This window comes from Triturus cristatus, chromosome 2_2, assembly GCF_964204655.1.
Source record: "Triturus cristatus chromosome 2_2, aTriCri1.1, whole genome shotgun sequence".
Lineage (NCBI taxonomy): Eukaryota > Metazoa > Chordata > Amphibia > Caudata > Salamandridae > Triturus > Triturus cristatus.
In genome coordinates this window covers 826,915,256-826,931,663 of record NC_140582.1, presented here as the reverse complement: position 1 = coordinate 826,931,663, position 16,408 = coordinate 826,915,256, and the positions used below count along the sequence as shown (strand labels likewise).

The following is a 16,408-nucleotide window of genomic DNA, read 5'->3' as shown; positions in this document are numbered from 1 at the left end:
TTAGAGTGTCCTCTGTTCAAAAATGTGTAACGGTCAACATGTTTCTCGCATTGAGTTAATGTACTCGCGATTCGTCAGGACCAGAAATCAAAAAAAGGAACTATCTACATCTAAAAACTACTGGTATTAAGGTGTGTAGTGAGTCAAGTGTTGCTTGATTATAGTACCTGTTGTGATCAGGAGCTACCTGTAAATGAAGAAGGGGAGGTTATAGAAATATAACACACAGGTATGCATCGTATAGAACAGTTGGAAACCATGCCTTCAGTGTCATTCTCAACTCTCATTTTGTCTCAACGATGGTGATTGATAATATACCAATTGGTATGTTAAAAATTATAAAAATTGTGATGGTGAAATCCCACGGTGAGCTGATGTGAATACTCAACAATGTGGACATCCAATTTAAATTAAAAGCAGCAGAGAATACATAGGTATAACTCACCCTATTCAGTAATTTTCCAGATATCAACAGTACTCGGTGGATTGTACATAAGTTAGAGTTCCTCTGTAAGTAGGATTGTACCGGAAATGGTAATGCACTTGGTAAATTAGGTAACAAAACATGTAAACAGAGCAGAAGCAGTGAAAGAAACACATAATCCCTAGTAAAAAGTGAATCATGTATTGTAGGGTACTGCTCGTTTTGAAACGGGGGTCAAAACCTGTCTTAAGTGGATGGAAAAGTAAACCTAAAGGATCAGGTGTTGATAATATACATGGTAAACGTTATTATATTGCTGCCGTGCCATGTCTACAACCCTAAAGTAAGTGTGGTGCTTAATAGGAGAATATGTATAAAACCGGTTGAGTCTACAATGAAATATGTCCTTTGTGTACAAGAAATGATGTGGCGGTGACCAGTAGGTGGTGTCTTGGAAACTTAGATGTTACTTCTATGAAAACTCCAATAGAGTCGCAGGGGTAGGAGTTTGATTTAGGTAAGGTGTACACCAAAGGGAGTATCGTTGTTGATAAGCGGGTATATTATTTATCGAAATGGCTAAATCAACAGAATCATCACGATGTGTATTAGCAAAAGTGGGAGCTGTAGCAAGATTGTTACGGTACCGCTCCGTGACTCCGTAGCTCGTAACTACCATCGATATGTCGATTAATTGTTGTGGTGTGGTCTCTACCCTTCGTGTTGCAATGGCACTCGCTAGCAAAACAAAGTGAAAAAGTATAAGCGAGGGACTCAAAACGGTTTCAGTGGGACCCTGCTCACGAATAAACGCATAAAGAAGCGTGGTTCTATTTAGAACGCTAATAGACCGGGGAGCGGACGCTGAATGGAAACGGTACTAGTAACGGTTTGCAAATAAGTGAGCATGTAATCGTGGCAGTAAGGTAGCCCCTATGTAAAACCTACAATAGAAACCAGGTTTAAATTACAGGCTACTTACATTTTGTTAACTCGCGCTACTCCTTGTGACCCACCCGTTCCACCGAGTCCGGGAGGTAGTATGATAGAAAGTGGCGAAGGACTTATGCTAGTGATATCGGTCATGTGATAGGGAGATGGGCGGCCCATAGTGTGTCAGTTGTTAAAGCCAGTTAAGGCGGAGGCCATATTTGAATGAAGTGAGGATAGATATAAATCCTGAAATGTAATGTTAGAGAGACAGTGTAATGCTATATTCTCATATCAGAGGTTGAAAAGCAAAAGGCCGAGTTAAGGGGTACAAAGAGTATTATAATGTTGTTTACACATTATATTTGACAGTGAAAATGCTCGAGACAGTCCTATGGTAGGAAGTGGTTGTATCTGTGTAAAATTACATCGCAGTAAAAAGAGAGAAAGCTCAGTCTCTAATGATATGCAGATATTATTCATACTGTAAAGCGTGTTGGTCAACATGTTGACCGTTACACATTTTTGAACAGAGGACACTCTAACACGAGGCATTATACTCGGACTAGTGCCATGTTCACACATTTTTAACTAGGGTAGCAGGCCCCCAGAATAAAATTAATTCCTATCAGGCACTCCTAACCCTATTTTAAATCACCATTACACATCTACACTATCCAGGCCCCACACCCGCACTTCACCATACAGCAGTTGGAAAAAAGATCTCCGACAAAGTGTCCCTTTTTAAGGGAGCCCGTTGGGTATTGCACCGCCACCCGACAAGGAGCAGCCCATATGATGAAGCATGACACCCGCTAGGGTGTGTGAGGGCACCACAATCCAACAAATGGATTCCCAATTATAGACACCATGTGGATTTAGTTGGATCCAACCTTCTCTTTAACTCTCCCAAAATCTTTATTCCAGAGGAACAGCATTAATTCTATTTCCTAACCACTATCTAATCCCTGTATTGAGGGGCTCAGGGATAACCAGATGTAGACTCGCCCTTTTACACCTACAGTCACTGAGCTCACCACTGATTTGCTTTGTTGTTAGTTCTTTTTTTTAAAGTCCACTCCGTGTTATGAGTCATGTGATCTTTTGATTTTGTGCACCAAGGTCAGGATTTTAATTCACTGTTTTAATGGTTTTAAAATCATGTGTTTTCATGTTTTTTGCTTTTATGATCATATGTAATGCTCAAATAAAGCTATTTGTTTGATTGACTGTTTCTCCGGATCCTGCACCTCCCCGCTAAACTCGATTGAGGGAGGGTCGTACGGAATGCCACACATGGTCTGGTGACCTCATTCTTCCCAGTCTCAGGAACCTAATATGTGGTGGCCACCCTAGGCCTCTACATACACTGCACACCTGAGAGACCCTGGTTGCTGCACCCTGATGTCTAAGCACATCCACTCTGAACTGACCAAAGAAAGCTTCTCTTGTGCACAGGTCTGACTATGCCAACACTAGTCCTCTTTCCCCACACCTTCCTTACCCTCCTGTTAGATAGTTCCAGCCAACTCACCGCCCAAACCCTGCAACGGATACCGCCAATCTGGGGGACATAACACCTTCTCACAGTGATATCACTGAATGTAAACAATCTCACCTACTATACAAAACATCAGAGGATTTGTTGTTATACGAAATCCCTGAAGCATGACATTGCTCTCCTACACGAAACCCTGCTCTCTGATGCAGAAAGTCAGAAGTTCTGCCGGGTATGGGTGAACAGGGATTATCACACCTGTGAATTTGAACCGGGGACAGGTGAAGGTCACTCCAACAAATGTTATTGTAAAGGTGGTGTCGCCATATTATTGACTTAGCACCTGTCCCCAAGAAACCTTAAGATCTGTTGAGACCCGGACGGCCATTTCATACTCATTAAGGTCTTCATAAATGCCCAAGTGCTCCTTATAAGCTCTAAATATACCTGGCCCACTCCAAGAAATCCACCAATGCTGCCCTGGTCCGGATCCTTCAACAGCACCATAAAACAAATCCTTCCCTGGTGGGTGACTGGAACATGGTCCATGACGTATACATGGAAAAAACTGAGCATCCTTTATCACATAACACCACGGAAAGAAGCCTTCTCCAGGAATTGATCTTGGACTTTTCTCTGACTGATCATTGGAGACTGCTCCATCCTACCAAGTGAGACTATACTTACACCTCCTGTGTATAAAGCACAAGGTCTATAATGGACTTCTTTTTACTTAACGCTCTGTTGCTTGGACATTTGGTAGATGCTGACTTAGCCCCCGCTGGGGTTTTTCACCAGGATGCCATTCTTCTCCGACTACACCTGAGTGTACAACACCCTCCTCCGGCCCACTGGAGTGAAACCTTTTTTATTACAAGCATCTGGCAGATAAGGAAAGCCTGCACTCCTATCTCTGCACCTTTATAGACATCAATGCGGGACAAAGCCTCAATAAGGTGGGACTTCATGTGTGACATCTCCCACCCAAAACACAAGGCCTTAAGCGTGCAAGTCCAACTCAAATCCAACCTCGACTCTCTCACAGCTCACTACACTCAATCCCATTCTCAGTCCACACTGAGAACTCTGCTACAAGTCAAATATGAGCACAATACACTGTATTTTTCCAAGGCAGAAACAGCACTGTTTGCCTTAAACAGAGACATTAAGAGCAGGCAACAAAGGGAGCCCTCTTTTTGGCATTGCAATTATGACAGCCAGAATCCTCCCGCAGCATACCGGCTATCCAGCGGGAGGATATTATCTATCTTTTGGGATCTGATGTGGTTGCGAGTTATGCTCGCGTATTCTTATCTCTAGGTTCCCTGCGTGGAACATGGAATGCGGGGATTTCAGTAGTTGCTGCCGGGTAGCTAAAGAGCCGGGACGAGAATAAAATGACTTGGCAAACCTACCTGCGTGTTGACTTCTTTTTAGTGGTGACGAGTTGTCCAGTCCCCAGTCTTCCCCACCGCTTGTTGCAGGATCCTGTTGGTTGCCCTGCCACTTCGAGGTGACGACTTAAAGACAAACCAACTGCCAGAATCTGTTGAGTGTCACCGGAACCTGTCCGGTCTCTGACACGGATTGTCTGCTATATCGAGAATTGCGCTCTCAATGAAGGTCGTGGTGAGACTTTATCCTTTTTAATGTCCTTTGCCCAAATTTTGCTGTGCCTCGTGCTCGGAACTTTAAGCACTGCCTCTCGCGCTCTGTGTCTGAATGCGCTCTCACTGCACTTCAAGGAATTCCCAGTAATGCTCTTTGCGCATGTGTGCTGACATCATAATAGCTAAGGGAGTCTTTGTTGTGCCTAACGCACATGCGCACATAGAGCAAGTAGACTAGAGCGCTGCCTGACCTGCAAATCCTTGTGTATCAAGCAAGAAACAACTGAAAATTTCCTGTGCACTTTGCGGTCATTCTTCTTTTGGTGATCCGCACACCTTATTGTAGCAGTCCTCTGTGCCATCTATATCTCACTGTTGCTTTGTGGCTACATCGATGATCCACACACCATTCTACAACATTTCTTTTGTACATCCTTCATTTATAATAAACAAGGAAGTGTTTCCTATGGAGGCACATTGTTATTTCAATCATTCTTGGGCATTTTTCAGCATCTCTTTGATTCGCACACTTTTCTGTGGAATAAGATTGTGTGAACACATTATGTCGGTAATTCGCACACCTCTTGTGAATTTGCACATTGGTGATGTGCACACCTTGTACTCCCCTAACTGCATTTCTGTTGTGTCTTCAAGTTAGAGGAACAATTTCCGATCGTCTCTGTGCTGAGAATTCTGGGGTAGCAACTTACCAACGCACGGCCACCCAAGGGATTGTGTAATTGCACCACCTCCTTTCTGCAATCTCCCGGTACTACTCCTATCAATTGGCAGCAGTGAAAGGAGACTTTTGATGCTTATCTTGAGGCGATAAACGGAGACTCTTTCATGTCAAAGAAGAAGAAAGCCTTACTGGTATACAATCTGGGTGCACCGGGAAGAAGTATTTTAAAGACCTTACCTCTGGAGCATGTGAGCACAAATATGAATGGAGGCGATAATGGTGAATCCTTAATTGTGGGCGACTATGCTTCACTTATCAAAACTCCAGACAGGAGATTCAACCCTAAGAGGAATATAGTACTGGAGCGTCACAAATCTTTGCAACATGCTCATATTTCTGGCAAGTCCATCGATGATTTCGTAGCTGCACTCAGGACTCTAGCTGCCACATGCAATTATAGGGAATTTAGGGATGCGATAATCCATGATCAGCTAAATGAACGCACATCCAACAGAAATATTCAGGAAAAACGATTAGCCTCCGATGATACAGACTTAGAAACTGCTCTCACTCTCACTCTAGCTAAAAGCATCAACCACTCCCAGCTTTGCATTAAGGACATGAGTGGGATGGCGTTATCTAACAAAGTCAAGATGGTTAGTGCAAAACATAACAGCAAACCCGTAAAGGAAACCAACGCGAACGTGACTCGCGTTTCTTCACTTGCATATGGTTTATGTAAATCCAAATCCGAGAAGATCTTTCTTGTTTCCATTGTGGGAGCAAATCACACCTGAGAAATTCCAAGTTTTGCCATCCTGAAACCCAAACTTGCTTTAAATGTGGCAAAACGGGACATTTGGAGCGTGTATGTAAGTCTACTGGAGTGCATAAGGAGCCGTCGCAAACTGTGAATACCATTGAAGAGGACTATGCCGATTCTGGTGAAGAAGTTGCGGATAATATGTTATTAATGTTGTCCTCTTCCACTTTACAGTCGGATGGTGTTTTAGAAATAGCCTCCATTGTTGATTCACGTAAAAGAAAATCCCCTGTGTGCTCAATAAGTCTGCACGAACATAAGATTTGTTGCTGATTCCGGCTATCCTTTTACCCTCATCAATACCAAGAACTTTAATAGATTGAGTGACATTCCTGTAGACCAGTCCAGCATAAAGATCTTTGCCTATGGTGGGAAAAAGGTGGAGGTTCTTGGCACGTTTGAGGGTGACTTAGAGTTCAAATGGGATTGTGCTCGAGGAACAGTATACATTGTGAAAGATGGTGCAAATGTATTGGGGTGGGTGGAGCAGGGTGAGCTTGGGATCATTCTGGATTCCAATCATCTGGATATGGTTTGTCGAAACAGGAGGCCAGACAGTTCTATTATATTTCTTTCCCTGCCACCCCTGTGCATGCAGTCAACGTTGCATGGTTATCCGATGATGATTGGATCCAAACGTTACCTGAAATTTTTAGTGGTAAGATGGGAAAACTGAAGGGTTTCCAACACCGCATTGTCCTTAAGGATGACTCCAAAGCTGTTGCACACAAGGTGCACAAGGTACCGTTAAGCTTACATAGTGAACTCAAGCTGGAACTTGAGCAGGTGTGCACCATGGTTGTGATTGAGTCCATTAAGGGGTCCTAATGGTTGGCTCTCATCGTTTTGATGCACAAGGCGGACAAGTCTCTCCGAATGTGTGTCGACTTGCGTGACCTAAACGCTTGCATATGGATGGACCGCCAACCTCTACCTAACATCAATGAGATGCTGGCAACCTTGGAGGGTGCCAAGTAATTCTCCTCACTTGACATCTCCTCTGCTTACCACCAGGTGGAATTGTGGAAGGACTCAAGACACCTCACATCCTTTGTGACACCCGAAGGTGTGTTTCATTATATACGCATGCCGTTTGGATTATCATCAGCTTCTGCAGTGTTCCAGCGCCTCATGGGGAATCTATTCAAGAGCATTGCAGGAGTCGTGTTCTTCCAAGACAACATTCTTATTTATGGGAAAACTGAGTTAGAACATGATACCAGAGTCAGGCAAGTGTTGGACATTGTCAGATCAAGTGGGTTAACGCTGAGGAAGGACAAGTGCAAATTTTTTCAAGAAGGTGTAGACTATCTGGGGCACCACATTTCTGGAAGGGGGTTGAACCCAAGGTAAAGCTTTTAGATGCCATCCAGAATGCACCTGAACCACAGAATAAGGACCAGCTTTGTCCCTTTCCAGGGCTGGTTGAATACTACACCGAATTTGTATCCAACTTCTCAGACATGACGACGCGTTTGCATGAGCTCCTGAAAAAGAATGCAAAGTATGTGTGGTATGTTGAGTGTGGTCTTGACTTCGAGCTCTTGAAGGAGGTAACCGTTCAGGCACGCTCCCTAAAGCTGTTTAACATCAACTATTGTTGTATTGTTACTATGTATGCCAGCAATGTAGGCTCAGGGGCAGCCCTTATGCAGAACAGATGTGACAATAGGGAGGAGATCATCGCTTTTGCCTCTAGAGCACTTCAGGGGGCAGAGAGCACTTATTCCAAGATCGAAAAGGAGGCCCTAGCTTTGTTGCAGGGCTTACAACATTTCCGGAACTTCTTGTGGGGGAACGATTTTATTCTGAGAACCGACCACAAACCATTGGTGGATCTCTTTACCACCAAAGGGGGGGGCAGGGCCACTCCAGGCATAGCCAAGTGGCAGTACAGACTGAATGAGTTTACCTATCATCTGGAGTATGTGGCTGGTGTTAAGAATCATGTGGCCGATAGTCTGTCCAGGTTACCCCTCACTGAGGTTGCTGCTGACACTGTGGTTGAGGATCTGGAAATACGGTTGCTGACACTGTCAAGGGTGCCCTTTCCGAAATCGATTGGAAACTGGCAGTCTCCGAGGATGTTGAGATCACTAGGGTGATGGACTTTGTGGTTCAAGGTTGGCCTAACAATATGAATTTGGCTCCTGAGCTGATTCCTTTAAGAGAGTATGCGATGAATTGTCTCTTGTGGATGAAATTCTGTGGAGGGGTGGGTTGTTGGTTGTGCCTGAGAGCCTGACAAGAAAATGTTGGACCTAGCTCACAAAGGTCACCTGAAAAGAGGTAACATAATGGGGTCACCCAGTGTCCCTCAGAGCCTGGGTGAGTATATAGCAAACTACAGTGGCTCCGTCGGAAAACGCCAATCACTTTGATGATGAGTATAAATCATTAGAATAGCGGACACTTATATTTACTAGAAGAATCCAGGAGACAAATTAGATTAGAGTGCTCAAGTAAAAAAGAAGAACAAAACACCCTGACAAACATGAAAAACTCAGGAATACTTGCAAAACATTTTTAGTATTTAAATTTTCAGCATTTCATCAGACAATATGAATATACAAATAGTCGGGCTGTCCAAGTAAAACACAATAAACTAGTGACACGTGTTTCAAGGTGAAAAAAGTGCTCAGTGCTGGTGACAAGGTACATATATACAGGTATGAGGCTATATACAGGATTGTACAGTTTCAAAAAGGGAGTGAAAGGGGTCAGAACAATGAGTGGAGGGATCACTCTAGTCCAGGCTGAATTGCTCCAAATTGGAAACCTGAGATATCTTAGAGCTGAACCACGGTTAAGCGTCGACGTTTCGTCCCTAACTGCGCATCAATGGTATGTCACGGTGGGTCTTTATCAGGACAGGGGACAGCCCTGAGTCCAAGACGGCGTCCCACGCAGTGTGGGGGCAGCCAAATGAATCTGTCAAAGTCAAGAAAGACGTGAAGCGACAGGATTCCAAAAGTGAATCCCAATTGTAATATTAACACCAAAGGAAAACGTATGAATCTCAGTAATTCCCTGTGGATTGGCAGGAGGACTGGGATTAATCCAGTTCAAAGCAGCATGATTGAATCAGGGCCAAGAGACCTGTGGCTAAGTCGTAACGCTGTAAAAATCCAAAGGTAGGAAAAGAATCCATGCAATAAATCCGTGACTGCCTTGAGGACTTCTGGTGGCCGCGTGTAGATAAGTCCATCGAGAATTGTGTTTGTGATTGTGGAGCGTGTGTTTTGAGTGACAAAACTCAAGTAACCTATGCTTCTCCCATCAATCCTATTGCTGTAAAGAACTCACCCTGGAATAAGTTGCCTTTTCATGTGGTTGGCCCTTTTGGTGTGATGGGTAGTTCTCCGAAATATGTCTTGGTGTTGATTGATTATATGTCTAAATGGTCTGAGGTGAGGTTTGTGGATGGGGTCAATTCTGGAACCATCATCAATTTTTTCATGGATGTCTTTCTTCGGGAGGGGTTCCCGGAAGTGCTAGTGACTGGCAACGGGACTCAGTTGGTGTCTGTAGAGATGGAGGAGGTTCTAAAGGAACATGGTATCAAGCATATCCTCACCTTCCTTTATCATCCCCGCAGAAATGGTCTAGTTGAGCGCTCCAACCGTGTCGTCAAGGATCAGCTACAGTTGGCTTTGATCAATGGATTGCACTGGAAGGGGGCCATCCCTTGCTAAGGGGGAAAGTAGCGGGTTCTAAGCTTAATGAAGACTGGATGTCAAGAAAAGAGGTTGATCAGCAGCAGAAGTTGGGCAAAGTTGCTGATGTCAGGGCTGCTGCACAATCCAAGTATGCATCCGTTTGTGTCAGAGAGTCCCCGGCATGTGTCAGTGACTGGGTGAGAGTGAAGAAACCTGTCCATGTACATAAAGGACCTTCTTGCTTTTCTGCTCCGGTTAAGGTGAGGGAGGTAAGAGACCATGTGGTAGTGTTGGAGAATGGTAAGATCTGGAACAAATGTGCAGTCTCTGTGGTTTCGAAGTCGAAAGCTGAGTATGTAAGAGGGAAATTGTGGGTCCATGCCCCTTGCACAGGTATGCTTCCTGTGAGGAGAAGTCCGGGGGTACATGTTTCCGACAGGGAGATTGTTTCCTGAGAAAGCTCTTCTAGAGCAAGGGCTGCTCCCGCCAGATTTCAGGACTATGTCAGGTATTGAACCTTGCAGGATAGTTTTCTCAACCCTGCTCATCGTTATCATTTATGTTGGCTTTTTGTTTTGCATTTTCTTCTCTTGTTAGGTAGGTTTTGTTATTTTGTTGTTTGCAATGTGAAGGAAGGGGGGTGTGTTGGGACCTAGTGTGGTTGCGTGTTACGCTTGCATTCTTATCTCTATGTTCCCCGCGTGGACAACGGAATGCGGGGGTTTCAGCAGTTGCTGCCGGGGAGCTGGTGAGACTGGACGAGAATAAAGCGACTTGGAAAACCTACCTGTGTGTCAACTTCCTTTTACTCTCACAAACCTGCAGGCCTTCAAGACCTAGTATGAGGCCCTTTATACCTCTGATGCCGCATACAGTCCTGCTGACATTGCAGCGTTCTTGGCTCATATGCAACCCTGCACATCACAGCAGACCATAGTCAGGCCCTGTAAGCTGACTTCACCCCAGAGGAAACCCAGGAGACAGTTGATGGCCCACCGTATGGCAAAGCCCTGATCTTGACTGCGATTTGTCTGAATATTATAAAATGCACAAGAATATATTAGCCCCCTTTCTTAGCAAGATTTACGCTGAAGACGCACCATTTCACAGTACCCTCACTGAAGCCCACAGCTCCTCACTTACTTTATTCTTAAACCGGGCAAGGATCCCCTGAATCTTTTTAGCTATCATCTAATTTCTTTGTTGAATGTTGACACAAGAATATTGGCCAAACTTCTAGGTAACAGACTTAACTGAGTCCTCCAGCCCCTGGTCTACAGGGACCAAGTCGTGTCCCCCAACTATTGTTGGAATTCCATTAAAAAAAAAATAATAATTTTATTGGCTTTTTCATTTAAACATTAATTTATACATTTCTAGAAATTGTGCATTATAAATCAATAAGAAGGAAAACATGAATGTGCTCAACTCAGGGGGTAAACACAGTTCAAACGTAAGAATCCCAGTGTCATTGAAACCTTTTTTCCGTGGCTGTATTTGAACCAATGTCACATAGAAATAACATTCAACTTAGTAAACTCATCAACAACTAATGCATCCTGGGGCCAGTGTGTAGGTAGGTATTACATGGACCTAAATTAGGTATCTAACATCGTTCTCTGAAATATTAGGGGTCTCTAGATTAAATGCCATGTCAAGTTGGGGTATTTCAGAATGCAATTGAGCACTGTGACTCCATATTCCGGGTTTACAAGTAGTAGATTAGAGTTCCTCCTTTTCAGTCTCCATTCTGTTTATTTCAGGGGGAAGTCTCTCTACTTGTACCCCCCCCCCTCTGCTATCCCATGCTCACACTACTTCAGCCCATAAACCTGAAAGTGGTCGATACCTATTAATTTGACTATCTTCTTTTATTAAGGCTCTTTCTTCTGCTCTTACCCGGGTGGATACATACTTTTCCCAGTCAGTCACTTTGGGCCCATTACCTCCCGCCATCTGAGGACTATATGCCTTCATGCTAGTACTAGTGATAGATCCAGGAATTAAGTGCCCACCTTCTTTGCTTTAGGTCATGAGAACAGCCCCAATTGACAGACCCAAGCACTGCCGGTCAAGGAACGTGCCAAAACTTTGTTTAGAATTTCAACAATCCGTTGCCATTAAGTTTGCAAACCAGGACAATACCATACCACATGTGCCAATAGCACATCCAGGGTCCCACAACTCGGGCATTGCTGTCACATGTCCCTGTACATTATGTTAAGTCTGTGTGGGGTGGTATAGGTCATGTGTAAAATTTTGAATTGAGTACATTTAAAATTGGAGTTCCTTGAGATTTCCTTTGGGCTACTCAGTGCTCTGCTCCACTCTGCTTCTGACAGCTCCCTTCCCACCAGGGCACCCCATTTTTCTTGTTGACAGTTCAATAGCTTCACTGTTGTTGTGATGATTGCTCTATAGAGCCACTTCACTAAATGTCCTGCTGATCCGAGTGTCCCTACCGCCTGCAGCACTGTGTGTGTAGCTGGTTCCCGACTACCTCTCCCCCAAATTGCGTTAAAGGTCCCCACTAATGCATGGTAGTTTAAGAACTGACTAGGTCGTAGGTCGCATTGTGTAAGTAATTTGTTTAGGGAGGATCAATTTTCCCTCCTCCCCTCCTGATAACAATCTCGGACAGTTTTAATACCCGCTGTTGTCCAATCACTTAACTGGCTTTCTGTGAAAAAGGAGGAATCATTACCCTGCGACCAAGCCGACCAGTGGAAGGTCTGGGTCATAAAGGGGAATCCCGGAAGTGCACCGGGTGCTTCTGTTCCAGCATTTTAGCACCACTTGCAGTCGAACCCCAGAGGACCGTATTTGGATCTTCCCTGGACCGGAAACAAGCATCCTGGGAATCTGCCATGGGATTCAAGCTTGCCTGGCTGAAGAAGGGTGCTACCCAGAAACCGGTCCCAGGATGCTTGTTTCCGGTTCAGGGAAGATCTGGCTTGGCAGTTCGGGCTGGACTATTCCCATAAGGCACAGGGTCAAAATTGATTTGCATATAGCTGGGTCTGAATTGAGGTGGTGAAGTGAGCTAAAGAATGATGATGGATTCATCCCAGATCTGTGACTGGGGGTGAGTGTCTGAAAAGTTTCAGCGCTCCGTCCATCATCTCCTTGTGTTTGCTTTATTCACCCTAAGTTGGCAGGGTATGCCCAGATGTGAGCCCTAGTTCACTTTGCCACTGGATTCAAGCTAGCCTGGCTGATGAAGGGTGTTACCCAGAAACCTGCCCCAGAATGCTTGTTTCCGGTTCAGGGAAGACCTGGTCTGGCAGTTCAGGCTGGACTGTTGCCATAAGGCACAGGGTTAAGACTTATTTGCATATAGCTTGGTCTGATCTGAGGTGGTGAAATGAGCTAAAGAACGATGATGGATTCAACCCAGATCTGTGACTGGGGGATGAGTGTCTGAAAAGTTTCAGTGCCCCGTCTATCATCTCCTTGTGCTTGCTTTGTTCGCTCTTAGTTGGCAGAGTATGCCCAGACGTGGGTCCCTTGCTCACTTTGTCACTGGATTCAAGCTAGCCTGACTGATGAGGGCTGTTAGCCCAAAACCAGTCCCAGGATGCTTGTTTCTGGTCCAGGGAAGACATGGCTCGGCAGTTTGGGCTAGACTGTTCCCATTAGGCAGAGAGCCAAGACTGATTTGCATATAGCTGTGTCTTAACTGGGGTGGTGAAGTGAGCTAAAGAACAATGATGGATTCAACCCAAATCTGTGACTGGGGGTAAGTGTCTGAAAAGTTTCAGCGCTCCGTCCATCATCTCCTTGTTTTTGCTTAACTTGGCACCCTGTCAGATTGGCGAAGTCCCCCAGAATATTCATGGCGTGGGGTATCTGCATGTAGGGAGATTATATGTGTACCTTCCCATTGAGACGCTGCCCACATTGCATTCCCTCTCGCTGGAAGCGTTCTGCCAGTGGCTTGATTGCCAAGGAAAACAATAGTGGTGATAATGGGCAGCCCAGACTGGTCCTTCTGTGTATATCATAAGTCGCAGAGAGCATTCCTCCCATTCTGACCCTGACTGTGGGGCACGTATAGAGCAACTACACCAATCTCAGCCATCCTTCTCCCAGTCTCATCGCTCTCCTCACTTGCATCAGGAAGTCCGATTTAAGGGATTTGAAGGCCTCTTGGTAGATGGAAACAATATGATGGAATAGGATATGATATACAGTCTTCTCAGATTCCCGGAGGTCGATCTGGATGGGATAAATCCATTTTGGTCAACGTGAATCAGTTCATGCATGTACAGGAGCAATCTCGAGGCCAACATTTTACTTTAAAATCCATGTTTAACTTGGAGAGCAGTTGGAAGTCCGCTGAACAGGGCAGATCTGACTTGGTCTTGGGGAGTGGAACCACTAATGCCTCTCTTGTAGAGGTTGGTAGATGATCAAGACGTAAGGAATCGCCATACACCTTCACCAAGTGGGGTGTCAGTATCGATATAAAGGTAGAGTAAACCTCTGCCAGGAGTCCATCCGGGGGTTTCCCCTTGGCCATGTCTTTGATCGCAGTCCGAATTTCTTGTGTAGAGATTGCACCTTCTAGTATTTTCTGCACTGTGTGTGGCACATAGGCGAAGTGCTCCTAAGTATCTATTTATGGAATCTATGACCATGTCTCATGATTTAGCCGCACAGGTCAGTGTACTACTCATGGAATGTGGAATTGATGACTCTAGGCGAGTATACTGCCTCCCCATTGGTAGCTTGTAAACAAGTAACAGGTGTACCTCTACACTCGGGTCTAACCAGCCATGCTAATAGTCACTCTGATCAACCATCCTCCACGTGTTGCCATTCCCGGTAAACACTGAGGTCTAGAAGGTGCAAATGCTCCAAGGCTTTGTTATACCTACTCCTGGTTTCTGAAAGTTGTCTTTGGGCCTCCTCTTCCAGCCCTAGTTTATTATCTAGTGAGTGGATTTGCATCTCCAAAGCACAGAGTTCTCTGTTAAGTTTTCGTCTCACACCTACTTTCTGACCCATGCATTGACCTATCACCACCACTTTAAATGCACCCCATTCAATTAAGGAGGAGCTTGCTGTGCCTTGATTCACTCGGAAATACTAAGATAGGGAGGTGGACAGTGATTGTCTAAAACAAGCGACTTCTAGAAGGGCGGGGTCAAGGCGCCAAACCGGAATGGCCATACCCTCACTGGCCAGGGACAGTCTTAGGAGCAATGGAAAATGATCCGACAGCTCACGTCCCAAGTACTCCACGCCTGTCACTACTGAACTAAGTTGCGGCGAGCAGAGAAACATGTCCATCCGGGTATGCAAGTAATATAGTGGTGAAAAGAATGAGAAGTCCCGTTGCTGACCATTTTGCAACCTCCATACATCTAAGAGCTCCCAAAACCTCATCCAGTCTCAAAGGCCCTTTGAGGTTGCAGCTGCCAATGTACCATGTAGTGGGGGGTGGATCTATCCAGCTGTATGTCTGTCATGCAGTTGTATTGTCATCCCAAGATCAAACCACCAGCCAATTCACTGGAAAGGGGCTTAGATAAATGATGGATGAACTGAGTCTGCTCCTGGTTCTATTGTTGCTATTCAACTTGCTCTGAGGGATGTGGCACAGGTAGCTTCACACCAGCTCCCATAATTTGCAAAGCCCTAGCTGAGACCTGCACCAACCCTTACCTTATGAGAAGCAGAGAGGCAATCAACGACACACCCATCTAACTCTAGTTCTTCTTCAGGCATTTAGAGAGTTAGACAGTAAGCAAAGAGGGTGAACACATTGCAGTATGCAGCATTTGCCACACAAATGTTCAGCGAGGTAAGCCTGGTACAAATTATGGTTCTGGAGGCCAAACAACCCATGTGAAAAAACGCCATACAATAAAGTATGAGGCACACCTAAAAACAAATTGCTGAACGTGGTCATGGTGGTGAGCAAGGCCAGGGAGCATCAGCTATAAGTCCAATCATGGTGGAAGGTGATGATGAGGAAGAAGAGGGTAACACCTTCATGCAAAGCACCCTACCCCAACAGTGCACCAGCATATTCACCCACCTCTGCAACTTCAAAATGGCATAAGATTCAAAGTGAGATGTAGACACAATGGCATACAGTGACTGACCCACCATGATGCACAATGATTCTACGACCACAATCTAGTTCTTGAAAGACACCTGTATCAGTGGCCCAAGAAAAGAAGAAAATCCAGGCTACTATTACAGGCATATTTAGGCAGTAGGGGCCCTATGAGAGGAACCACCCAACCACATGTTTGTACAATGAGAAGCTGGCAAAAATGTTAGCTCTGGACCTCCTCCTTTATTTTTGTGGAAGTAGTGGGATTCTCAGAATTCGTGGAAGCCATCTGCCTGAAATGGAAGGTACCAAGTTAGATCTATTTTGCTAGAGTTTCTGTTCTAGTGCCTCATCACGATGTGCTGCAGGTGGTTGGACAATCTTTGCAGCAAAGTGTTGTTCACACTATGCACCTGACAACAGACACGTGGGCCAGTGGTCAGGTGACTGAGTCCATGTGCATCACTGCACACTGGATCTCTTTTGCGGGGTTAAAGCAAACAATATCTGCAGGTCTGGGCCCTGAAGAAAGTTTTAAAAGTGTTTGGCGGCATGCAACAGGGGCCATGTTTGCCATGGAGAAATCACATGCAGCTGCAAACATCGTGGAGGAATTTAACAGCAAGGTGTAAGTGTAAGAATGGCTGTGACTCAGAAGGCTCAGAGTTGGATTTGTTGCCATAGATAATGGTAGTAACATAGTCAAGGCCATGCA

The 16,408-nt window shown here is 45.0% G+C and overlaps 1 protein-coding gene across 1 annotated transcript in view; it reads left to right on the top strand.

The window, feature by feature from the left end:
* Positions 1-9,700: 9,700 nt before the first annotated feature.
* The window catches only part of LOC146862839 (uncharacterized), a 57,142-nt gene continuing 50,434 nt past the window's right edge, over positions 9,701-16,408 (top strand). Inside the window, exon 1 of the mRNA XM_085643114.1 lies at positions 9,701-9,823. Within this exon, the coding sequence (XP_085499240.1) occupies positions 9,701-9,823 (123 nt within the window). The remainder of the gene's footprint in view (positions 9,824-16,408) is intronic.